At 41.7% G+C, this 26,379-nt stretch overlaps 3 protein-coding genes and 1 pseudogene across 5 annotated transcripts in view; 2 read left to right on the forward strand and 2 right to left on the reverse strand.

The window, feature by feature from the left end:
• LOC309853928 (KRAB domain-containing protein 5-like) overlaps positions 1-23,987 on the reverse strand; it is a gene marked incomplete at its 3' end in the record, with an annotated part of 45,761 nt that extends 21,774 nt beyond the window's left edge. Inside the window, exons 1-2 of the mRNA XM_082712530.1 lie at positions 23,901-23,987; positions 18,850-18,976 (exon numbers count right to left, since the gene is read on the reverse strand). Of these exons, the coding sequence (XP_082568656.1) occupies positions 18,850-18,976; positions 23,901-23,915 (142 nt within the window). The 5' untranslated portion in view covers positions 23,916-23,987. The remainder of the gene's footprint in view (positions 1-18,849; positions 18,977-23,900) is intronic.
• LOC309852752 (uncharacterized protein) overlaps positions 1-26,379 on the reverse strand; it is a 642,676-nt gene that overhangs the window by 615,100 nt on the left and 1,197 nt on the right. The gene's annotated exons all lie outside the window — the stretch shown is intronic.
• Positions 1-26,379, forward strand: part of LOC309852777 (KRAB domain-containing protein 5-like) — a gene marked incomplete at its 3' end in the record, with an annotated part of 579,551 nt that overhangs the window by 528,840 nt on the left and 24,332 nt on the right. The window lies entirely within an intron of this gene.
• On the forward strand, positions 15,278-16,787 carry LOC309852810 (PEST proteolytic signal-containing nuclear protein pseudogene; annotated as a pseudogene). Its single transcript has one exon. The product of its transcript is annotated as a PEST proteolytic signal-containing nuclear protein pseudogene (transcript).

Raw genomic sequence — 26,379 nt, forward strand, 5'->3', positions numbered from 1 at the left:
AGACATATTTTGGGGTAACAAATAGTCCCCTTCAGTAAGTGTTTCTGTTTATAAGGACCTGCCACACAGTTATCCACAGTCCGTCTACTTTTTACTCTCCCATCAGCGATGTACAAGAATTCTAATTCTCAGCGTTCTCAGGAAAATTGGGTGTTGTGGTTTTTCTTTATTTTAGCCATTCCAGAAAACACTGACTGGTTTCTCACTGTAAAGTATGAATTCTTACAACAGCTGTCTTGCTGACTGAAATGAAAACCACTTAAAAAGCAATAGGTTGAACACAGAAAAAAGCAATTAATGCTTCAGTGGGACTCCATTTCCAAATAAGTAACCTTTCTCTTCTCCACAAACCTCTTCTCCTCACTTCTCAGCACTTTGTTTTGGGAATTGGTTCCACCCCGACAACATGATTAACAGCACTGGCAGCACAGATACAATTCCTCTGGAATTCAGACATAATCCAGTGTTTTCCTACAAACCCCCAACCCCTTCCTCTGGGTCGGCTGCAGGTTTCACGCCCCGACCTGCTGAGGCCTCCTTGGCTGGCAAAGCAATGAAGCTCCGGCTGCCCTTGATCCCCAGCTCTGTCTGCACATTCTGTACTGGGTCTGAAGCATGGAGGTCAGCTCACACAACAGAATGAATGTGAGGAGAGGAAAGTTTGTTTTTCCTGTGTTGTTCTCAACGATGTCAGACAGTTTCACAAAACACACACACACACACAAAAACCCACAAAAAACACCAAGTTCTTAAGTATGGGATTGAGAAAGACATGAGGCTCAAAGAGAAGGTGAGGCTTCTGTGTCATGGTGACTTAAGGAGGAGGAGGTGGGATTTAGAATTTCCAAGGAGGGGATTGTATTCAGAGGAGAAAGAAGAGACTAAATATTTATGAAACAATGTTTGTCCCTCCAGGTGGACCACTCTTTTATTTTTTTTTTTTTTGTAATTTATTTTTTCACTTTTTGAAGACTCATTGTTTATGCACCCACCCAGTGCTCCATGCAATACGTGCCCTCCTTAATACCCACCCCTGGCTCACCCAACTTCCCACCCACCCCCTCCAAAACCTTCAGTTTGTTTCTCAGAAACCACAGTCTCTCATGCTTCATCTCTCCTTCTGATGCCCCCCGACTAACTTCTCCTCTGCATCATGCAATGTCCTCCATGTAATTCCTTATGCTCCATAAATAAGTGAAATCGTATGAAAATTGACTCTCTGCTTGATGTAGTTCATTCAGCATAATCTCCTCCAGTCCTGACCACGTTGATACAAAAGTTGGGTATTCATCCTTTCTGATGGAGGCATAATACACCATTGTATATATGGACCATTGTATATATGCACAATGTATACACCACTGTATATACATACGTATATATACATACATATATATACATACATATATAGATACATATACATACATATACATACATACATATATATATATATATATATATATATATAGACCACATCCTCTTTGTCCATTCATGAGTTGAAGGTCATCTTGGCTCTTTGTGCACTTTGGTGACTGTAGCCATGGCTGCTATGAACATTGGGGTACAGATGGCCCTTCTTTTCCCTATATATCTATCTTTGGGGTATATACCCAGGAGTGCAATTGCAGGGTCATAGGAAAGCTCTATTTCTAATTTATCAAGAAATCTCCACACTGTTTTCCAATGTAGCTGTACCAACTTGTATTCCCACCAATAGTGTAAGAGGGTTCCCCTTTCTCCACATCCTCTGAAACCCTTTGTGTTTCCTGTCTTTTTAATTTTGGCCATTCTAACTGGTGTAAGGTGGTATCCCAATGTGGTTTTGATTTGAATCTCCCTGATGGTTAATGATGATGAACAGTTTTTCATGTGTCTATTTTAGGTAGGCAAGTCTTTTTATTTTTTTTTTTAAGATTTTGTTTAATTATATGACACAGAGAGAGAGAGAGATCACAAGTATGCAGAGCAGTAGGCACAAGAGGCAGAGACGGGGTGGAGGGGGGAGCAGGCTCCCTGCTAAGCAGAGAGCCCCATGCTGGGCTTGATCTCAGGACTCTGGGATCATGACCTGAGTCAAAGGCAGAGGCTTTAACCCACTGAGCCACCCAGGCGCCCCTAGGCAACTCTATCTATATCAACTGCTGGGGTGCCTGGGAGACTCAGAGGGTTTGGCTTCTGCCTTTGGCTCATGATCTTAGGGTCCTGGGATCCAGCCCCACATCAGGCTCTCTGCTCAACACGGAGCAAGCTTTCCCTTCTCACTCTGCCTACTAGTGAACTCCCTCTCTCTGTCAAATAAATAAATAAAATCTCTAAGAAATATATTTTATTTCAGAAAATGAGAGAGGCACTTGTGGTGCTGGGTGGTGATGGGAAGAGGAGAGAGAGAAACCAAATCACCACTGAGCAGGGAGCCCAATGCAGGGCTCATGACCTGAGCCTAAGGCAGACATTTAATGACTGAGCCACCCAGACACCCCTAGTACTACATTCATGATGGCACTGAAGAAGGAAGGAAGGTTTAGCACAGCAGTGAAGTATCTTCCCTGAAGTATCTCCCAACCACACTGGATCTGCCCTTGACTGGAGTTATCTACCTGGGAAATGAGGGAGCAACCACAGCACATGCCCAGCCGATCCAGCCTTTTCACTGTTCAGAAGGCTTCTTCATCTCAAACATATATTCTACCAGGTGACATCTTAAAGCTGCCCACATGATTGCATCATCAAACACCCTCCTCCATCCCTTGTCATGGATCTAGGCAGGGAAAGTACAGTCATCACTGACATCCATCAGCATTAGTCCTCAGGAAGATGCAGGAGGTCGATCAAATCATCAGGATAAGGCAGAACTTACCCACTCTTGAGAAACCCACATTAGCCATCTCTTCTCCCCATGACATGTATTCATCAACTGACACCAGCAAGAGCTGCCTGTGCCTTTGCAGTGACTAAAGGGAGCCACCTCTGGTTCCCTCCCCACATGGGAAAGAGTTACTCACATTTTGTTTTTATAGGTCTTGTCCTTCTCTCAAAGGATGGTGCCTTCCTCAAATTTCACTTATATTGAATTCCCCCATCCCTGTGCTAAATGTCTTAATATCCATTGGCTTTCCATCTGTCTAATCTCAATTAAGCATCTTCTGAAGACATGCTCTCCACAAGACAGGCAAAAGAGAACGGTTGTGGTTCCTATGTAGCTAGAAAGAAAAATGGGGGTGAATACAACTGGAGATCTGGAGATAGGTAGGTCATAAAACAAGTAGTAGCTATTTTTTTTATATCTAGGAAGTCACGGGAAACTCAGCACAGTTGTCCTCCTTTACATGTTAATCCCTCCTCTGAAATATTTTTTTTTTTCTCCTCCTGGGCTACCACATCACTCCAGTTGGGAAATATTTCTCTTTCTTATGGGGTATCTATGACATACATAGCATGTTCATATGTGCATGTGTACCTCACAGACACATGAAAACCACCGTCAATGCAGGACATGGGGCACATACTTTCATTTGGGGCCTTGGGACAGTATTTTAGAGTCCCAAGTCTATGTCCAAAATATGCCATTCTGACTAAAACAGATTTAGGGAAGCTCTGGGGGAGGAGGAATCTTCTCTATGGGACATGGGAAGGAAGACATTAGAAGAAAGGAGTGATGGTGGCTCACTAGGATCGAGTACAGATGTCTTATGAGATGTTCTGCTAACTTGTCACCCTACAGCGTGCTGACTGGGGAATGCACTAGTGAGAAGGGCTCCTGTCAGTACAACGCCCTAACAACACTACTGGCTACACAAAATCAATGCCAGGTACCAGTATCATGGAGTACATGAGCTAAAACACCAACAATACCTCTATGTCACAAAGCTTGGTAATACACATAATACACAGTAATATCATCCTATTCATAAAGAGGAGACAATCATAGCATAGACTGGAGAAAAATAATCACATATCCCTTAAACCTTCAGAGCACTGGGAAAATGGTGTCCTAGGTATATTGTTTTACTCGAGTACCAAACAGGTGATGGATTTGATCAGTTTCATACAACCTGCAATGAAATAGAGGAACACTAGACGTAGAATAGGACATCATTCATGACATACTCATATCCATATGTTAAAAACCAGTATTTTATTGAAGCACGTGGGTGGCTAAGTGGTTTAAAGCCTCTGCCTTTGGCTCTGGTCATAATCCAGGGTCGTGGGGTCCAGCCCCACATTGAGCTCTCTGCTCCACCAGGAGCCTGCTTCCTCCTCTCTCACTCTGCCTGCCTCTCTGACGACTTGTGATCACTTTCTGTCAACAAAATAAATTCTTTTAAGGAAGAAACACCACTATTTTATTAATTAAAATACATTAATTTCATACATACACTGAGTAAGTAATACATATCAAATCCACTCTACTGTCTCCATTCAAAACACAGAACATACATGTGCAAAAGCATTCAAGGGTTGTCAGAAGGATGTGGGAGTACCTATTTCCAAAAATTTCACGACTGAGGTACATTGCTCAGAAATGTGTATGTGCAAGTGGTATGGCATTGTAGGGAAGAGTTAGCTACCCTCCTGCAGTCATCTGTCAGGGTTTCCTCATTTAACCACATCAAGTCATACTCTAACGTTTGCACTTAAAAAGATACATTCAGGTACGCCTGGGTGGCTCAGTTGGTTAAGCAGCTGCCTTCGGCTCAGATCATGATCCCAGGGTCCTGGGATCAAGTCCCACATCAGGCTCCTTGCTCGGCAGAGAGCCTGCTTCTCCCTCTGCCTCTGCCTGCCTCTCTCTCTGCCTGTGCTCGCTTGCTCTCTCTCCCTCTGTCTCTGACAAATAAATAAAATCTTTAAAAAAAAAAAAAAGATACATTCATAGTTTACTACACAGCTACCTCTTTTTCCTTAAACAATTAGGAAAACATCCTATTTCTAATATTGAGGCAGTTCTTTAGTGTCAATACATCCAGAAATGTGTGCTCCAAACACCTATCCCATGGAATCTTACATCAGTGTTATAACCGTAGCACCATCTCCACTGAGATGTACTTCATATGTTGTATATCAGATGGTCCTCTTCCATGAAAAATTATGTACGCATGAGTCCCACTTAATGGAGCAGGACATCTAATATATTTTACGAAGCAACAATCAGCCCTGTGTTCTTACACACCCACAAGGAACAGAGGACTTTCCCAGACTGAGTTCAGAAAAAATACATTAATATAGTTAGTCACAAATCACAGGGTTAATGTAAAAATTTAAAAATACTGAAATCCTTATATATATAAAAAAGTCCATTCCCTAAATCTGTTCAACAAACTACCATACACATTTTCTAAGTGTTCAGGTCTGATTTCTCCTTATAATCATTATTTTCATGCAGAGTAATGTCTGAGTAGGGTGAATAATGTATTCCATTGGCTTGATTTCTGTAACATTCATTGGCATCTGATGTTCAATTCAATAGTTTTCTAAGCATTGCTAACTTTCAATTGACTTTCCTTAATGCACTCTCTGGTGTGTGCTCCAATGTATACTAAAATGAAGGCCTCTACACATTCCAAGGGTTTGAATCTAGTGAGCATTTTGACATATTGAGTAAGCACTGAATTCCAGTTACAAGCTTGGCCACGTTCTTTACATTACACTTTCACTCTTGCATGAAAACAACGATGTGAAGAAAGTTGGGAGTCCCACTGAGAGGTCAGACACATTCTTAGCATTTGTACACTTACTCTCCTATTTAAAATCTCTCATATGCAGTGAGGAGGGAGCAGTCCTTAGGCACTCTCTCACATTCATTACAACTGTAATTTTCTCTACAGGGTGAATTCTGTGATGTGCAGAAAGGGTTGTCTGCCTGCTAGAGGTTTGGCCACATTATTCATCTGGTTTCTTTCCAGTATGAATTCTCTGTTTAGAAGGCGTGCATGCTGGACAAAGGCCTTGCCACACTGGTTATATTTGTGAGGTTATTGTCTAATATGAATTCTCTCATAGGCATGAATCGGTGAGCACTCTTTAACCAATTTTGCTCACATTCTCTTTTTCTTTCGTTCTTTAAGATTCTATTTATTTATTTAAGAGAGATAGAGAGAGAACACAAGTATAGAGGAGGGTCAGGCAGGGGGAGAGGGAGAAGCATGCTGGCCGCTGAGCAGGGAGCCCAATGCAGAGCTCAACCCCGGGACCCTGGGATCATGACCTGAGCCTAAGGGAGCCCATAAGCACCTGAGCCACCCAGGTGCCCCTGTTCTTACATTCTATACACTGATAAGCCTTCTATCTAGTATGAATATTATGGTGTTTAGTGAGGACTGAGTGCATGTAAAGGCCTAACAACATTCTTTTTTTTTTTTTAATTTTAAGGATTTTATTTATTTATTTGAGAGAGAATGAGTGAGAGAGAGCATGAGAGAGGAGGTCAGAGGGAGAAGCAGACTCCCCAAAGAGCTGGGAGCCGGATGTGGAACTCGATCCAGGAAGTCCAGGATCATGACCTGAGCTGAAGGCAGTCGCTCAACCAACTGAGCCACCCAGGAGCCCCACCTAACAACATTCTTGATGTAAGGTTTCTCTCTAGGATGAATTCTCTGATGCTCAGTAACACTTGACCTCCAGTTAAAGGCCTTGCCACATTCATGACATTTGCCAGGTTTCTCTCCGGTATGAATCCTGTGATGTCAAGTAAGTATTGAGCTGTGTATAAAGGCCTTGCCACACACCTGACATTGGTAAGGTTTCTCTCCAATATGAATTCTGTAATGTTGAGTAAGGCCTGAATTGTTGTTAAAGGCCTTGCCACAGTCTTGATATTGGTAAGAAGTCTTTCGATTACAAATTCTCTGATGCTGACTAAGCCTTGAGCACCAGTTAGAGGCCTTGCCACATTTTTGGAATTTATAGGGTTACGCTCTAGTATGAGTTCTGCTATGTTGACTGAGGTGTGAGTTCACCTTAAAGGCCTTGCCACATTCCTGACACTAATAAGGTTTCTCTCCAGTATGAATTCTGTGATGTTGTATAAGGTCTGAGTTGTACATAAAGGCCTTGCCACATTGACATTGGTAAGTTTTCTCTCTAGTATGAATTCTGTGATGTTTAATAAGGGATGACCTCCGGTTAAAGCTCTTGCCACATTTTTGACATTGGTAAGGTTTCTCTCTAGTATGAGTTCTGTGATGTTTAATAAGGGATGACCTCCAGTTAAAGCTCTTGCCACATTTTTGACATTGGTAGGGTTTCTCTGCGTTATGAATGTTGTGATGTTGACAAAGATGTGAAATCCACTTGAAGGCCTTCCCACATTCTTGACATTGGTAAGGTTTCTCTGCACTATGAGTTTTCTGATGCCGAGAAAGATTTGCCCTCCTGGTAAAGGCATTGCCACATTCCTGACATTGGTAAGGTTTCTGTCCAGTATGAATTTTGTGATGCTGAGAAAGATCCGACCTCCTGGTAAAGGCCTTGCCACATTCTTGACATTGGTAAGGTTTCTGTCCAGTATGAATTTTGTGATGCTGAGAAAGATCTGACCTCCTGGTAAAGGCCTTGCCACATTCCTGACATTGGTAAGGTTTCTGTCCTGTATGAATTCTGTGATGTTTAGTAAGTTGTGAAGGGATGGCATAGGCCTTACCACATTTTTGACATTGGTAAGGTTTCTCTCCACTATGAGTTCTGCAATGTTCAGTAAGAGTTGTGCTGTCCTTAAAGGGCTTGCCATGTTCTTCACATTGGTAAGATTTTTCTCCACAATGAATTCTATTATGCTTAGCAAGACCTGACCTCCAGTTAAAGGCCTTGCCACATTCTTGACATTGGTAAGGTTTCTCTGCATTATGAATGTTGTGATGTTGACAAAGATGTGACCTCCACTTGAAGGCTTTGCCACATTCTTGACATTGGTAAGGTTTTTCTGAACTGTGAGTTTTCTGATGCTGAGAAAGATTTGCCCTCCTGGTAAAGGCATTGCCACATTCCTGACATTGGTAAGGTTTCTGTCCTGTATGAATTTTGTGATGCTGAGAAAGATCTGAGCTCCTGGTAAAGGCCTTGCCACATTCTTGACATTGGTAAGGTTTCTCTCCAGTATGAATTCTGTGATGTCGAGTAAGGGTTGAGCTGTGGTTAAACCTCTTGCCACATTGTTGACACTGGTAAGGTTTATCTCCACTATGAATTCTCTGATGTTGAATAAGTTTTGAGCATGATGTAAAGGCTTTGGCACATTCATTACAGTTGTAATTTTTCCCTGAAATATGAATTTGGTGCTGTCTATTAAGACTTGAGTGATTGTTAAAAGTCTTGCCACATTCTTGACATCTGCAGGGTTTCTCTCCAGAATAGATGTGTGAATGTCCATTTAGAGATGAACAGTTCTTAAAGCTTTGACCACCTTCTTCGCATTTGTATACTTTTTCTCCAGTATCCATTTGCTGATGTTGAGATAGTGTTGAGTGGCAGTCAAAGGATTTACCATATTCCTTAAAGATGTAAGTTTTCTCTCCCTGAGGGATTATCTCATTGATGTTTAAGCTTGATGACTGACTAAACATGGTCCCTGGTTTATTACATGTGAATGGGCTTTTTCCCTCATGAATTCTCTGATGATCAGCAACACTGGAGGACTGGTTACGAGCTTTCCCACATTCATTATCTTTATGAGGACTGTCTCCCAAACGGTGACCATTATGTATACTGAAGTTAGAGCTTGGATGAAAGCCTTCCCCACATTTATCACATTCATAATGGTTCTCTGCAAACCTAGCCCTGACACATCTGTGAACACAGGAGCCCTGGTTCAGTATTTTCTCAGATTCAGTGCATTGAGCAATTCTGTCTCCAATGAAAAGCCTCTGGTCATACTGAAGGGTAAGCTCCTCAGTGAAGTCTCTCTCATATGGATCCCACTGAGCACTTTGTTCTTCATTTCTAAATCTCTGATTTAAAGTCAGACAAATCCTATTTTCCAAATGGCTCAAATCATTACTCTCAGCATGGACTAGGTTACTTTCCAGATGTTCCAAGTGGTCTGTCCACAAATCGCTATGGTTGACAATCTGATTGGAGCCTGTGCTGACAGAAACACACTGCTCTGCAGAAACAGTTGACTTAAAAAGGGAGGTTTTCTGCAGCAGTTTATATCCTTCACCATTTAGGGCAGTGACATTCTCATTAAGGGCAATTGCCTTGGTTTGGGTGTATCGTCCAGGATTTCTTTGAGGCCCTTCACTCTCCCCATCATTGTCCCCGTTTGTGCATAAGTATAAAATCTCAACAGCACTATCTTTGTATCTGTGCATTGACCCATTCTGGAAAGAACCTTCAATGCTACACTCTAGCAGGAAACTCTGGGTCTCATGTGAAGATACAGCTGAAAGATACAAAATAAAAGTAAAACCACTTAAAAGCACTTACTACATTCAGAAGAATATACTGAAAACTTTTAAAAGAGAAGCATAAAGGCACTCAGACAATGTCAGAAAGATGGCTGACAAGGAGTCATCAGGACCTCATTTCCCTATGAAAACATAACATGGTACAGAACGTAATGACCATATATCCTAATAGATAATTCTGTGATATGGTCACAGCGTTACCAGAAATCCCTTTCCTGTATCTCTAACAATCACAAAAAGGACCATATGAGCTCAAACTTAGCAAAAGAACGGTGGATATGGAGACAGAAAACTGAACTGAATCAAACAAGAGTACAGTAAAAAAGAAACATATTGAGCACAGGAAGACATGTTTTGCAGACAGCCCATGAACTAAAATAAAGAATAACAGAAAAAGACTGACTATAATGATAAGTGAAGAAGTGAAAGCCAACAAATTATAACTGACTATAGGAATAAAATTATAAGAGGCAATAATATTTGAGGAGGTAATCACGAGATTTTGGGTAGGAGCTACAGAGAGAAGGAATCAGATGCAAGCATCACACTGAATACACAGTGTGACTTGAGCCTGTATCCCAGGACCTGAGATCAAGATCTGAGCAGAAATCAAGAGTCAGTACAGGCACCAAGCACCCAATTATTTTTTAACTCTTAGCTCTGTGGTCAAGTTCTCACTATTGTTTTCTCACTCCTTGAGTATCCTTATGATTGTGACTTTAAATTCTCCATCAAGCTCCTTACTACTATTTCCATTTTATCTCTGATCTTGGCCTTATCTGCCAACTTTCCTTGGGATAAATTCATTCATCTTGGCATTTCTCTAAGTCTCTACTTGCCTCTGTCCATTAGAAAAGTCAGTGATGTGTCCTGTTGTATCATTCAGACCAGTGGTCTGCAGGGGCTCTCCTTGCCTGCTATGAGCAATGTTTGGTCCCTGGCCTGAATGTGGCCAGTTTGAACTAGGTGAGTTCTGCTCCAATTGTGAAAGGAGACCTGACATCAACTCTACCAGGACTGCAGCCCTGCAGAATCCCTGCTCAGGACATGTGATGTGGGCAGGGGCTGACCTTGCTTAGCCTGAGGCAAGCCTCACTGAGAAGGGCAGTCCCCTCAGATCACAGGGGGTGAGGCCTGGTGCAAGCAAGGCAGACAGTCAATGTCCTCACTGAGTGGGGTTCAGTCTCTATGCTACAGGACAGGAGAGGGCTCCCATGTTCTGGAAGCCACATGTCACTGAATGTTTCCTCTCAGGAATGTGCTCCTAGACTACTGAATACTTTCCCCACTGTGCACCCCAGGTGTTCTTCAGATTACTGTTTCCACAATCAGTGCCCCCAGGTTGCTTGCCAACCTTCTTTCTGGGAGCACCCCAGTGCCCTCCTGGTTCTATCCCATCCAAATCTGCTGACCATTAAACCTCCAGACTTTAAGATGTGCTGGTTCCCAGAACTCAGAAAATTCAGCCTTTCTCCCTCTCCAAGCCAATGGCTTTGGGAAACCTCCATAGGCATTCCCCTGAGTGCTCCTCTGTCATGAATCCTACTGCACAATGGGGGCTCCCTGCCCTGTACAATGCTATACTCCTCCCTAAACCATGTCTCCTCACTATCTTCATCTTCCATGTGGCACCTTCTCTACTATTACTTGAGGAGATTCTCCTGTCACTCTTCAGCCCAATGTCTGGGGAATTTAGGATGACCTGACTTTTACCTAGTGGTGCTCATCACAGGACCAATGAGTCTAGGACCCTCTTACACCACTGCCATTTCTTCTCCTAGGAATTAGGAGGATTAATTGTTGTGATCCTGCTAAAACTCATATGGATTTTATAAAGTGGGTACACAAACCAACACATTAAAAATTAGTTTTGTTTCTACACAACAAAGAACAATTCCCAAAACAGAGACATCATACATTTACAGCAAACCCCGTCCCCCCACAATAAATGCTTCCAATTTAACATAAAGGTAGAGGTCAAACCAGAAACGATGAAAAGTGCAATATACTCTGCAGGAATCCTAGTAACCTAACCTATAATTAGGTTTCCTAACTCACATTCCTAAGTAGGAAACCTAACTATATTCTTTCACTGGAATAATTGAAACACAATAAATCTTGAAGTGATCTACACAAAATGCAATCTTTATCAAAACTCCAATGCCATTTTCGCATAAAGATCAAAATCCATCCTAAATTTATGTGGATGTCATGGGATAACCCATACCCAAAATAATCTGGGAAGTAAAGAGCATATATCCAGATTTATGGCATACAAGGCACAGATACCAAATTAATGTCCTACAGACATGACGTCGAGAGTAGAATAATGGAGGAGTCTGGCTGAGCTAGATGTGCACGTCACCAATGTTAATGTGAATGACAATGAACTCAAGATCCTGTTATAATTTATAGTCTGATTTGGATGTTTGGGTGGCATCTGAGTTTTTACTTTTCACACATGTGCCACTGATCAACAATGCATGCTCTGCTCAAAATTCCAGAACTGAATCACGATAGTTTCAAAGGTTCCTAAAAAGGGGGCAGAGCATACAGGTTAGTATGGAGTCCTTTGCTTCCCTTTATTCTTCATTCAAGCCAATCCTACTCCTGCATAACAAACTTAACCCAATCACACTTCTCTGGACCTCCTCTTGTTTTTCTTTCTTCAATTTCCCATACCACCATACTCATGGAAACAGCTCCCTCCTTCACAAGAAATGCAGGTGCATATTGCTTCTGACTGCAACGCTGGGTTTTATACCTTGGACCCCACTGTATCCAAGTTTCCCCTGCATTTTTACTAATACCCATGGTCAGGGTACAGGATCACTTCTTTGAACTTAGGCTTCCCTCTGAAACGGACTTTGCCTAAAATGAGCAGCTTTACAACCTGGTTGCACTTTCTGGTCTTCCCCAAAGAATCCACTTCCAAAGAAAAGCCTTCCTGATGCTCCTCAGTGGTGAGAGGAGAGAGACCAAATTCAAGGAAATGGAGTTAAGAAGCTCTCACAGAAATGACTGTTCTTCCATGTACGCCGTGGGCTGCTCTTCTTGGGCTGTCTGTGAGGACCACAGGATCTTCTTGGTCTTCTAGTTCCCTTCTTTGCTCTGTTGGGCACATGCTTCTCTTTCCCTGTCCCTTCCCTTCTACATTAAGGAACATTTATCTCCACTGTGATACAGATCAGTTTGCTTTCCTAGGACTTTATCCTATTGTGAGTACTTAGGATTAGCTTCTTTGGAAGAGTTAGTTTTCTTTACCGGAAACTTCTTAAGACACTAATCTACATTGTATATGCTTTTTGGTATCTGCCTTGATTTCTTTTCTATTAATATATACTCTACAATGCCCCATTATATTAGGTGTACAACATGCGGACTCAAAAACTCTATGGGTGCTACTATACTCACCAACAGTCGCTAATATCTGGCAAAAAAAAAAAAAAAAAGAAATAATAAAAATTACAAATGTGGGTAATAGAGGATCCAACATAAAAGAATTTGTAATGTCGGTAACAAAGTCCAGAGGGTGTGCAGGTATGGAGACAGGAAGAAGAGTTTTCTATATAATTGACACTATGTTTTAAAAGGTTTGTTTTGGGGGTGCCTGGGTGGCTTAGTCAGTTGAGCCTCTGCCTTCGGTTTAGTTCAGGATCTAAGGGTCCTGGGATCGAGATCCACCCCGGGTTCTCTGCTCAGCGGGGAGCCTGCTTCCCCTTCTCTCCCTGCCTACCTATCTACCTACTAGTGATCTCTCTCTGTATCAAATAAATAAATAAGTTCTCTGCTCAGCAGGGAGCCTGCTTCCCCCTCTCTCCCTGCCTACCTATCTGCCTACTAGTGATCTCTCTCTGTGTCAAATAAATAAATAAATCTTTTAAAAATAAAAACAAATATAAAAGGTTCATTTACAGCTAAGTTGTTTTAATGAATCTCTAAGGTTACCACAATGAAAATACTCATAGAAGATGCATAATTCAATAACAAAAGTACCAATATATATCATGGGTATTAATCCTACAATTAATTAGATAAAGTATATCTTTTTTATTTCATACCAAAACAGAAGTATATATAGAAGTATAAAGAAGTATACAGAAGTATAAAATGTTGAAAATTACTCTGAATTCAAAAAAGTATTTCTCTCATGCAGAGAATAAAAATTCACCCACAAATACATGATGAAATCAATTTTATGTGGATGACAACCCACCTAGACATGGCACAACATTCGCTGACCACTCACCAAGGAGACAAAAAGTAGGGGTGACACAGTATATATGTGCAACATATAAACACAAGACAAAAACACACAGAATTTTCCAGCAAAAAGCATAAAGCTAATTCTTTTTTGAGTTATACTCACATGGTCTTGAAATACGCCAAAATATACTGAGCTGAAAATTTTCTTCCTCTAATAACCTGCACAGATAAAACAAACCCACACCTAGCTAATGTCATGGAATGAGCCAGACAAAGAAGCACATTCTTAGGAAATTACCAAACCAGAATAAGAGAAAACTCAACGCACGAAATTCTAAATAAAACACTGATGTATGACAGAAAAGGAAAACTTGTATATTACCAGAATTTTGAACTGTGTCCACATACCCATGAAAATCAAGCAACTGAGTGGCATGTCTTAGTGGACTATAATATCATGAAGAATTCTCATTAATGTCAATCATAAAGAGGTGTAAATGAGAATTTCATGAACACTTAAAAAGCTTGAAAGACGTGTATTATGGTATTAATATATTCGTTCTCCTCCACAGAATGTAACCCTATAGTCCATTCCATTACAACAGAGGAAACAAACAATATCTTCATTTCTGAATAAATAAACATCATAGATGTTGAAAATATGCTGAGACACACTGTATATTATATTAATATTTGGAGTTTAATTCTGATGCATTCTGAGGAAAGTAGAAGAAAAAGCTCATGATTAATTTCCCATGAAGCAACACTGCATTACTAAACACAAGGATTTTTCAAACATGGAGGTTTAGGGTACCTGGGGACTCAGTCAGTGAAGCATCTTCCTTCAGTTCAGGTCATGATATCAGGATTCTTGGATCCAGCCCCACACTGGGCTCCCTGCTCAGCAGGGACTTGTCATCTCCCTCTCCTCTTGCCCTTCCCCTCCGGACTCATTTTCTCTCTCTCTCTCTCTGTCTTGAACAAATAAAATTTTTAAACAAACTATGTGGGAATATTACTAATTGTCTAACTCACTTCTGATAAAGCACATGCCTATGTCGTATCAGGACATTTGATGTAAAAATTCAAAGATAAATCTCATATAGAACTAAATAGAAAGTAAAAACACACAGGACAAAGTCACAAGAAGTTCATAGAAGAATCATACAATAATTATTTAAAAATAATGTAATAAATGAGAATTTCTTAAAGGCTACAAGTTCAAGTTCTAAATGTGCTAGTTCCCCAATATCATTTGTTATGTTGAAATTTCTAGTAAACAAATAGAGACATTACAGTATTTCACCACAGAGGAATGGAACTCATAGAGCAGAAATTTCTATATGGGAAAAAAAAGAAAGAAAGAAAGAAAGAAAAAGAAAAAAGACCATTTGAAGGGAAATAAAGCAGTAGATTTTCTCATTTTAGGGTGGTGCTTTGTTATCTGATGAAGTTTTTGAAACTGAATTTTATAAGACTAAGATTAAAGCCTCCACACCTTAGAAAGCATAAGCCATAAAACATTAAAAATCTGTCTCCAGTGTTCCGAGAATTTCCCCACCAAACCCCAGTGTGCATATAACTACCCTGACCTACTTGTCCCATAATGAAATCCAGAATGTACAAAGGCCATAGCATGCAGGTCCTCAAAAATAGGATGCCTTCCCCAGGGCCCTCAGAACAATGGAAATCTAGCTTGGCGTGGCTGCAGGGGAGGCCCCGGCGGGGAAAATGGCGGACGGGAAGGCGGGAGAGGAGAAGCCTGAGAAACCGCAGCGAGCTGGAGCCGCCGGAGGACCTGAAGAAGCAGAAAAACCTGTGAAAACTAAGACTGTTTCTTCCAGTAATGGAGGGGAAAGTTCCAGTCACAGCGCTGAGAAGCGATCAGCTGAAGAAGAAGCTGTAGACCTCCCAACAAAACCTACAAAGATCTCCAAGTTTGGATTTGCCATAGGTAGTCAGACGACAAAGAAAGCCTCAGCCATATCCATCAAACTTGGATCAAGTACGCCTAAAGAAACTATTCCAACACTTGCTCCAAAAACCCTTTCAGTAGCAGCAGCTTTTAATGAAGATGAAGATAGTGAGCCAGAGGAAATGCCTCCAGAAGCAAAGATGAGGATGAAGGATATTGGAAGGGATACACCAACATCAGCAGGACCAAACTCCTTCAATAAAGGAAAGCATGGTTTTTCTGATAACCAGAAGCTCTGGGAACGAAATATAAAATCTCATCTTGGAAATGTCCATGACCAAGACAATTAAATGATGTGTTGAAATTGGGGTGTGGGGGTGGGTGTAAAGTTAAAAGGGACAGTTTCCTTTTTTAAAGAATGGTATAAGACTATCTTTGGAGCTGCCTTTTTTTTTTTTTTTTTTTTTTTTTAAGATTGAGTGGTACACTAATAAATGAGAGCTTGAAATTAGAGGTAATTTATGTTTTATATACAGATTTCAAGACATTTGCTAATTTTGTAGTTTCATGTGATTAGTTTCCAAAGGTTACAGATAATAAAAAATCAGAAATGGTACCTTTCTAAGAATTGCATATTTTTTTAGACACAACTATTAGCACATTAAGAGGAACGCAAAAAGTTATCGTTTATTAACCTGCAAGCAATTACTCTTAACTCCCTTATTAACCTAAAGTGTCTGGCTCCCAGGAACAGCCTTATAGAGAGGGAGTATTGTATTGGGAAGAAAATGTTACTGACCTATGACTGAAAAAAGTACGTTAGATAAAATTAAAATACGGCTTTTTTCCCCCCAATGGGCATTTGTTTTGTTTCAAGTCATTGTAAACTAGATATTGCATTGCTATCAGTTGGTACAGATGCTTAGCTCTTCAAAAAATTTTTTTTAATTTTATGTAAATTGTTGAGTATTGGAAATAGCCCACTTCACTTTAATGGGTCTTGTCTACCTTAGGCTTCAAAGACCATTTGCTACCAAAGTAAATCAGTATTTTGAATGTGCTTCTCTTGGTTTTTGTTACTAGCTAGTTCCTGTAAGCATTTCCACCAGATCTTGAGGCAAAACGTAAGGAAGCTGTTTCTTTTAAAATACAAACCACCACCAAAAATTTAAATGTACATAATACTTAAATATTTGGCTGTTTTTATTTTTAAAAGGTAGAAACACCAAAAAACAACATTGTATGAAGATGAAAATGAGAAAGATGCACTTGCTATAACTTCGTTTAAGCTTAATTTAAGTTACTAACTTGTGAAAGCAAATTTGATTTGAACCTAATGCAAAATTATTTTAGTACAATAATATGGTTTATTTGAAGTGTATACATATTAACCAGTGGCCTCTCAAAAGCACATTTTAGGTCATGAAGACAGAAAGAAAATGCATCTTTAAACGTATCTTATGGATTCGTTGACCACATATATGTTGTTAGACCTATGTATTCTAGGGTTTTTTTTTTAAAATTCTTGTATAAATTATTTTTTAATGTGACAGTTAAATACATCTTTAAAAGCTTCGTCACAAATAAAAGAAACAGTATAATGATTTCTTTGAATACTCCTGCAGTGCTTAATTTGGAGACAGCTTCAGACTATTTTATTGGTGGTAACTACTTGCTGAGCTCTTTTAATAGGTAATAACTCTGGAGAATATATATATATATATATATATTCCTAACATTTTGTTCATTTGCATTTAAGTTTAGAGTAAGCCCCAAGTAAAACAATGGAAATGTATATAGAACTATTAGTTCTTACATGATTTAATTATATCAAGATACATGAATTTAACTTGCTTTAATGTAGGCAAACTTTCCACTTTTGTCCATTTTACTGCTTATGTTAAAATAACATCCCTCTCCTACTTACTCTTTTCTTGACTCAAGTGAAATATTAACCTAAGGTCAAAATGGGAGAGAAACGACTGAGATGAATGTCTTTACTAAAATACCAATAAATTTGTCAAACTCAAAAAAAAAAAAAAAAAAACAATGGAAATCTCTCAGATTGGGAGTGGCACCCCCCTCAAAGGAGAGTCTCCTGGCTCTCCCTATGAACATGATGAACCAACACTGGAGCTGAAGGAGAATCCCTAGAGAAATCTAAGAACTTGATCATGTTGGAGAGAGATGTTCCTCTGGGAAAGAGAAAAAAAAAAAACTAACTGGGCATGTCTCCAACTAATCTTCATTCAAGGAGAGCTACTCAAACCACTGCATAAGGTCTTCCTTCAGACTCAGACCTCCCCTCTGTCATCTGCCTCATTCATTCCCACCTACCTGGATGGAAGTGTACATTCTCCTTTCTCTTCACATCCCAGAGCCACTTCCCTTCCTCCAAAAACATGATCAGGTCTGGCTTTGACACAGTGAGACCTGTTTATGAGAAAAAAGGAAAACGACTATGGCTGCCAATTCTAAATTTCCATCAGTCTTGTGTTCAGGAGAGAAGAGACGATATTGTACAATCCTAGAAAGTGGTTTCCAAAAAGCTGTCCCTCAACAGTCTCTTCAGAACACACAGGAGGTAGGGCACCTGGGTGGCTCAGGGGGATAAGCCTCTTCTCCTTCACCTTAGGTCAAGATCTTAGGGTCCTGGGATTGAGCCCGACATCAGGCTTTCTGTTTGGCAGGGAGCCTGCTCCCCCCACCCCGCCTGACTATTTCCCTACTTGTCATCTTTCTCTGTCAAATACGTAAACAAAGTCTTAAAAAAAAAAAAACTCACAGGAGGAATTTGCAATGTTCACATCCTGACCTACACTTCCAAGTAGTAGACATGATAATCAGCAGGGGAAACTTCAGTGTAAGATGTGAGCAGCAGGGGTGCCTGGGTGGCTCAGTGGGTTAAAGTCTCTGCCTTTGGCTCAGGTCATGATCCCAGGATCCTGGGATCGAGCCTCACGTCAGGCTCTCTGAGCCTGGCAGAGAGCCTGCCTACTCCTCCTCTCTCTCTCTGCCTGCCACTCTGCCTACTTGTGATCTATCAAATAAATTAAAAAAAAAAAAAAGATGTGAGCAGCACCATTCTATGTCACTTAAGTTTGAGAATTGCCACTCATCTACACAAGCAATGATGTTTCCTTGAGGAAGGAGAAGCTAATGCTGAGAAAAAACATCATGAAGATTTTTCTCTCCATCTACTTATTTCCCTTTCTGCCTGGATCTAAATTCTAGTTATTACAAGAGAAATCCCCCAAAATACAGTCTTCACAGGAAGGAATAAAGCCCTGAGTGCGGTTTGGGAAATCTGGAAGGAGTCTTCCTCACCCAAGAAGAGGAGGTGTCCATAGCTCTCCAACATCACATCCCGGTACAGTTGCCGCTGAGTGTGGGTCAGGCGTCCCCACTCCTCCTCAGAGAATTCTATGGCCACATCCCTGAAGGTCAGCTGTCCCTGTAATAAATACCACAGTCACCAAGTGTCCACTGACACAGTTCACAATGTTTCCTAAGATAAAAGTTGGTCAGCGGGGAGCCTGATTCTCCTCTCTCTCTGCCTACTTGTGATCTCTGTTGTCAAATAAATAAATAATAATAATAAAAATCTAAAAAAAAAAAAAAAAAGCACCTATGGGGCATGGGGCCGCCTAATTGAAAACTGTCTCTCCTTTCTCTCCCAGAAGTCAACTCTATCCACTACACAGAGGTGATAGCCCTCCTTGTGAAGTATAAAGTGTTGGGATGTGGGAGAGAAGCCAATGGTCAAGCAATTCCAGACATGTTTTGATGTCAAATATTGGGGTTCTGGAGTGAATGATGAAGAAAGATTGTTGAGATACCCGTGGTACAACAACTGTGGTCCTAACACAAGGGAAGAGGAACGTGAGCAGTGACTTTGCCCAAATTGACAGGTATTGCAGGCATGTCTGATGGCAACTATGTGGCTTGGCTTCTGGCCTGAAGAGGCCACTAAAAGTTCAACCTAGAGATTCCTTATAAGAAGTTCCAGCAAAGCAGATTCTAAAAGATCTATATGATCACTCACTGTTCTTACTGAGGTTATGGTAAATAATTAGGCCAAGTTTGTTAAAACTGGACTTGTTTTTCAAATAAATTAGTCCTGATTTGGCTATCTCTGAAAATGAGGGTTATTTTAGAGAGAAAAATTATTTTTTAATAACACAGCTTGATGGATGTTAAATTCTAGATTTGATTGTCTTTAAATAAATGTTTGTTTCCCTAAGCTAGGCAACTTGAGGTAAACTTCAGAGAAGTTGCATAATAGCTCAATTAGATGATCTTGCCTAATATTCTGTAGGGATAATAACAGAACCCATTGGGCACATAGCTCAAATATTTAAACAAATGGAAAAATGAAATTGATTCCCCAAAAATTGTATAACTTACCTTTTACCTTGTGTGTGGCTGGAATAATGAAATTACCTAAAATTCAGCATACCACACTCAATAGCCTTAACTATGGACTTGTGGAGATAATGTATGACCCCATTTTATGATTGGATTGAATGATGCTTGGGGGACTCCCCTTATCTCGTGACAAGTTTTCTCCCACTTGCCAATGATCCTCTGTAATCAGGATATCGTTAAGGCTGGACCACTCAAAGGGCTTCTTAATGGTTTCATCCCTCAGTCATATTTATCCTAGAAGCCACCTCTGAGGTGCAGTTGCAAACAGTTGCTTTAGCAAAGCATAAAACAGCCCTCCTCATAAAGAGAGCCTCAGAGCTTACTATGGGACAGTCCCTGACTGTAATGACTTCACATCAGGTCCAGATTTGTCTTAGAAGCCAAAAGCCACGAATGGATGATGGGGGCCGACTTATTAAATACTGGGCTACACTTACAGATATGCCAGAAATAATACTTAAAACTTGTCAAACTTTAAACCTAATTACCCATATGCCTGAACCTGACCATTGTGCTTCTTGCTCTATGGAGCAAAAACTGTTCGAGGTTACTGATCTTGCTTACTCTGTTTGGCCAGATTTAAGATGTCCCTGTTAAAAATACAAATGACAGTTGGTTTACTGATGACAATACTTTTCATAAAAAGAATAAGAAAAGCTAAGTATGTCATAGTGCTCACTAGCACTTTGCAATTGCCAAAGCTTTACAAATAAACATTAATACTGACTCCAAATATGCCTTCCTGGTACTACATGCCCATGGAACTATTTGGAAGGAAAGGGGATTGCTGTCAAGCCATAACTCCTCAATCAAATATGGGCCTAAGTTACAAAACCCTCCATATTGCTATACTGACGATGGCATATATCAAATCTGGGATACATATTTGTGGCTCATACCCATTATTGGACAGCTCATTCAAAAGGCAGTTTAATGGTGGAACAAAGAAATCAGACATATGATACTTGGGCAAATAACACACAACATCTAGGATGACTATCATTAGAAATGTGTTCCCAATGGGACGCCTGGGTGGCTCAGTTGGTTAAGCGGCTGCCTTCGGCTCAGGTCATGATCCCAGCATCCTGAAATTGAGTCCACATTGGTCTCCTTGATGGGCAGGGAGCCTGCTTCTCCCTCTGCCTCTGCCTGCCACTCTGTCTGCTTGTGCTTGCTCTCTCCCTCTCGATATCTGACAAATAAATAAATACAATCTTTAAAAAAAAAAATAAAAAGAAATGTTGTTCCCAAATAATAGTACTCCAGGCTACTGACTGGTTTGCTACTGACTGGGTAAGGCGACCTGGCATTAGATGGTCAGCTCCAAATGGAACCCACTGGATCTGTGGAACTAACCTGAGCAAAGATGGACACGATCTCTTTTTAAATGGTAAGGTCACTTAACATCCATTTTTGCTCCATCTGTGGGACTAGAGCATTTCATGTGGCATGTAGAAGCCCTTAATAAATATACTACAAAGGCACTCTATGATTCACTAAATAGCATCACTTTACTTAATACTGAAGTCTTACAGAAATGCAAGGCAGTCCTACAAAAATAGAATGGCCTTAGATGTTGTTGGAGGCAGGCCCCTGGCCAGGGCGGCCTCCGCCATTAAAAGATGGCGCCTGGCTAGTTGCCAGGTTAGGATTGCCTCGTGAGACTAAGCGTTATGCCCAAAGAGGAAGTAAACAGCATTGGTTGCTAGTGAAGTTGTTCGTTTAGGTGCACAGCCTGATTCGCTCCCTCCTGTACCCTGCTCGCTGATTAGTCATGTAAGCGTATATAAGTGTGTAGACTTGCGGAAATAAAGAGAGAAGAGTGAGAAGATGCATCTGAACCAGGGTGTCTTGTCGTCCTTGCGGGGTGAGGGCGATAAGATGTCCTGACAGCAGCACAGGGTGGCACATGTGCAATTATCAAAGCAGAATGTTGCGTGTACATCCCAGACTATGGGACAAAAATGTGACAGGACTAATAAAAAATATGAATACCCAGATTAAGGTTCTACATGATCCTTCTCTCCCTCTCAGTGATTTGTTAAGTTCCTGGTTTAAAGGAGGACTATGGCCAACAATTAAAAATCTCCTTTTTGGGCTTTTCATTCTTATAGCCTTATTAATCTTAATATGTTGCCTTGTTCATTTTTTCTCTACTTGGTGCCAAGACTCCATTGCTGCAATTACTTCACAATGATCCTTACCACGCACAGAGACACTTCTTCACTGTCAGCCCTGGATTCAGCTGCCTCCATCTTCTGTAACTCCCCTCCACATTCCTCAACTGACCAATGTTGACCCAACTAGTTAGGGACATTTCTACACCCCTATTCAGCAGGAAGAAGTTACAGAAGATGACACTTTCCACTTTCAACTACCTTAAAGAATTAAGAGTCAAAATTGTTCAGGAGGGAATGATGAGGAAGCAGGAGGCTGGCTGAGGACAAAGCAAAAGCTGGCACCTTGTATCCTCTCTCCACCCGCTCCCCTCCTCACACACCCTTGGCTGCACTAAAGGAAAACAAAGAGTTAACTTGCAGAGATCACAATCCTGCAAGACAGGAGTCTCCCTTGGTCTACAAATGTCCTAGTGATTTATAACAAAGAAGCTATCTTACCAGTAGCCCAATTTCCAGAGGCAAATAACTTAGTTCCTCAAGCCTTAATGTCGCCCTCCCCTCCATTAAAACTGAAGGAGGCTGAGGTAGAAGGAAATGTGAATAAAGTTAAATTTCTTCTAAACCTAAATCTCACTAACAAGGATGTTTGATAGGAGGAATGTGACATTCCCCAGGAAACTCCCAATTATCTTCATATTAGTGCCTTATTAGAGGGGGAAATGGCCTTGGCTTGACAATAATCAGGCCTTCAATATCCTGACAGTCTTCTTTACCCTGATAGCCCTTCTGAACACCCTCTTTGTCCTCACTTACCTAATTCCTGTGTATATAATCAGCCACTCCTCAGGATAGATGGGCAGCAGCTCTTCCTGCCCATGGGTTCTGTCCCCCTGCTTTAATAAACCACCATTTTGCACCAAAAATGTCTCAAGAATTCTTTCTTAGTCATAGGCTCAGGACCTCACCCCACCGAACCTCACCTATGTTCTAGAACTTCATTACCTGGGAACCTGGGAGCCCAATGTGGGGCTGGATCTTGGGTCCCCGGGATCACGACCTGAGCTGAATGCAGAAAGCAGACTCTTAGCCAAGAGAACCGCCCTCAATCCCCAAGATTGATTTATCTTTTAGAGGAGATGGGGAAGGGCAGAAGAGGGAGAAAGAGAATGTCAAGCGGACTCCCCTCAGGGCACAGAGCCAGAAGCAGGGATACCAGTCCAGGACCCTGAGATCCCGACCTGAGCTCCAACCAAGAGTCCAACATTAGTTGACTGAGCCCCCAGGCACCCTCTTCTAGTGCATTTTAAGCAGAATATCTCTTTCACGTGCTAAATAAGGAGACACACACACACCCTTTCTTAGAATGGGAACTTTCCAAGTTTTTCTGGACTCATACCCACCGAGCTTCTGTCCGCATTTCATTCCTCCCCAGCTGCACACAGCTAATCGAGAATCCAGATGAGCCTGACCGAGAAATGCTTTCCGACCCTGACATCCCAGGACCAGACCTCATCAGCCACAGGAATTTCAGACTCAACACCTTCCCCTCCAGATCCACCACCATCAGAATATTGTCACTCCTCGCGGGACTTTAAGTCAAAGTGACAACAGCTGATGCACTATCGAAGCCAGGGGACAGGACAAAACGCTCTGGGACATAGAGAAGCATTCTAAAGACCTAACCCTGAGTATCACTTCTGACCAGGTCTTAAAAAGAGGTGAACGCGGAGGAAAGAAGCACCCGAACTTGAGGCATCCACATCTGCAGCTTCTAAACGAGAGGGTCTGCGAAGAAACAGAAGACACGGCTCCGCGGGGACCCAGGCTCACCTGAGAACCGGCCATTTCTGCCTTCGCCTCCACCTCTAGATTTCGTCCTCACGAGGGATCTGGGGGTAAATCACAGCTGCATCAGAAGAAAATGCCCTGAAATCAAGCAACAGAACTACTTGTCCTCACACCGCTCGCCCTCGGGCAGGACTCGGAGATGCAGAAAAGGCCCAACTTCCCAGTCCTTTGTGTCCGGAGCAGCTCAGAAACTGTGAGCTCCCGTGAGGACACCTATCCCTGCATTTTCCTCACCTGCTTTGGGGGGGGGGGGGTCCCCTGCCACCGCCACTCACAACTTCAGCGTCAGCGTCGGAACTGCAGGCTGCATGGACCCAACCCTCCCAGACTCACGGAGCACAGACACCCTGCCACCTCTCCAGGATCAAAGCCACAAATCCACTCTCTGAAAACCCTCAGGCTCCCCTCTGGCCTCGCTCAGAATCTCCTGGAGCCCTTAATTAACACAACAGTGTTGTTTTCGCCCAAACCAACTGGCAGAATCTGAGGGGGAGGCCCGCAGAGAAGATCCTTCCTGAAACTCCACAGGTGACCCTGCTGGGAAGGAACAGGGGAGGTGACCAGGCCAAGCAGAGTAACCAAGGCTGGGGCTGGGAGCAGAGTGAGAGCCCTGCCTTCTCCACCATCAGAGTTTTGGGAGAATGACACCCTCTCCCTCTTTCTGCTACACAGAGAGAGACCCTAACAGACTAAACTTTCCTGTATAAATGCAAATGTCTCTTTCAAAGTAAACACAGGATTTCAGAGCTCTTCCTTTTTCTGCCTTTGATTCAAAATAACCGGCCAAAAATAATGCTCAGGCCAAGGAGACATATTTTAGGGTGACAAAATATTCCCCTTCAGTGTTTCTGCTCATAAGGACCTGCCACACAGTTTTCCACACTGCATGTTCTTTTTACCCTCCCATCAGCGATGTACAAGAATTCTGATTCTCAGCATTCTCAGGAAAATTGGATGTTATCCTTTTTCTTTATTTTAGCCATTTCAGAAAACACTGAGTGGTTTCTCAGTATGAAGTATGCAGTCTTCTTACAACAGCTGTCTTGGTGACTGAAATGAAAACCACTTGAAAGGCATCAAGTTGAACAAAGAAAAAAGCAATTAATGCTTCAATGGGACTCCATTTCCAAATAAGTAACCTTTCCCTTCCCCACAGACCTCTTCTCACTTCTCAGCCCTTTGTTTCAGGAACCTGATGCCACCCTGATAGCATGAAGAACAGGGCTGGTAGCACAGACAAATTCCTCTGGAAATCAGCCATTGTCTAGCATCTCCCCACAAACCCTTGGCCTCTTTCCCCAGGTGGGCTGCAGGTTTTGTGGCCCCGACATGCTGAGGGCTCCTTGGCTGGCAAAGCAATGAAGCTCTGGCTGCCCTTGATCCCCAGCTCTGTCTGCACATTCTGTTCCGGGTCTGAAGCAAGGAGGTCAGTTCACACAACAGAATGAATGTGAGGAGAGGAAGGTTTGTTTTTCCTGTGCTGATCTCAATTCTTCGGCTGGTCTAATACTTAAAATGATGTAAGGCATTTTCAGTAGAGAGAAAACAATGAAGTTCTTAATTATGGGAATGAGAAAGACATGAGGCTCAAAGAGAGGTGTGTTATGCCCAATAATGGGTCCATGATTAAAGGAGTGAGACTGATATAAAGCGAAGGTCAAGCAAAGATTTATTTCACACCAAGCATCAAGAATCTAACCGAACGTTCGGGGATGCACCTCTTACAAGAGAGGGCGAAACTTTTCTCTTTCACAGACTAGCTTTTAAGGACAAAGGCTATGCAGTTGGGCCTGTCCATGCACAGGTGGCCAATGAGATTGTCACAAACACAAGGAAACTCCACAGTGATGCTAGAACCTATTGACTTACAATTTACCCTAGTAGAAATTTGAACCAGCCTATCACCTTGGTCAGAATTCGTTCCCCAAAAGGTGACCAAAGGGCGGGTTCAGACTCCTTGGTAGCTAGGGAAACAGTATGCAACCCCCTTCTGATCTGATGTCTGCACCTAGTCTGACCCACCCTTATATCTGGGCTTTGTTATCTGGAGCTGGTTTCTGGGACTTGTTTTTAAGTAAATCCCCTGGGGGAAGGGGAGCAGGGACAGGTTAACTTTAATGAAAGCCTCTTGTTAAATAGGTCCTTACAAGGTGATTGAAGCTTCTGTGTCGTGGTGACTTAAGAAGGAGGAGGTAGGATTTTGAATTTCCAAAGAGGATATTATATTCAGAGGAGAAAGAAAAGATGAAAAATTTATCAAACAATGGTTTGTCCTCCAGGTTGGCAACTCTTTTCTTCTTCTTCTTCTTCTTCTTCTTCTTCTTCTTCTTCTTCTTCTTCTTTTCTTCTTCTTCTTTTTTCTTTGCAATTTTATTTTTTTCCAGTGTTCCAACATTGTTTATGCACCACACCCAGTGCCCCAATATGTGCCCTCCTTAATACCCCCCACCGGGCTCACCCA

This window comes from Mustela nivalis, assembly GCF_964662115.1.
Source record: "Mustela nivalis genome assembly, chromosome: 18".
NCBI lineage: Eukaryota > Metazoa > Chordata > Mammalia > Carnivora > Mustelidae > Mustela > Mustela nivalis.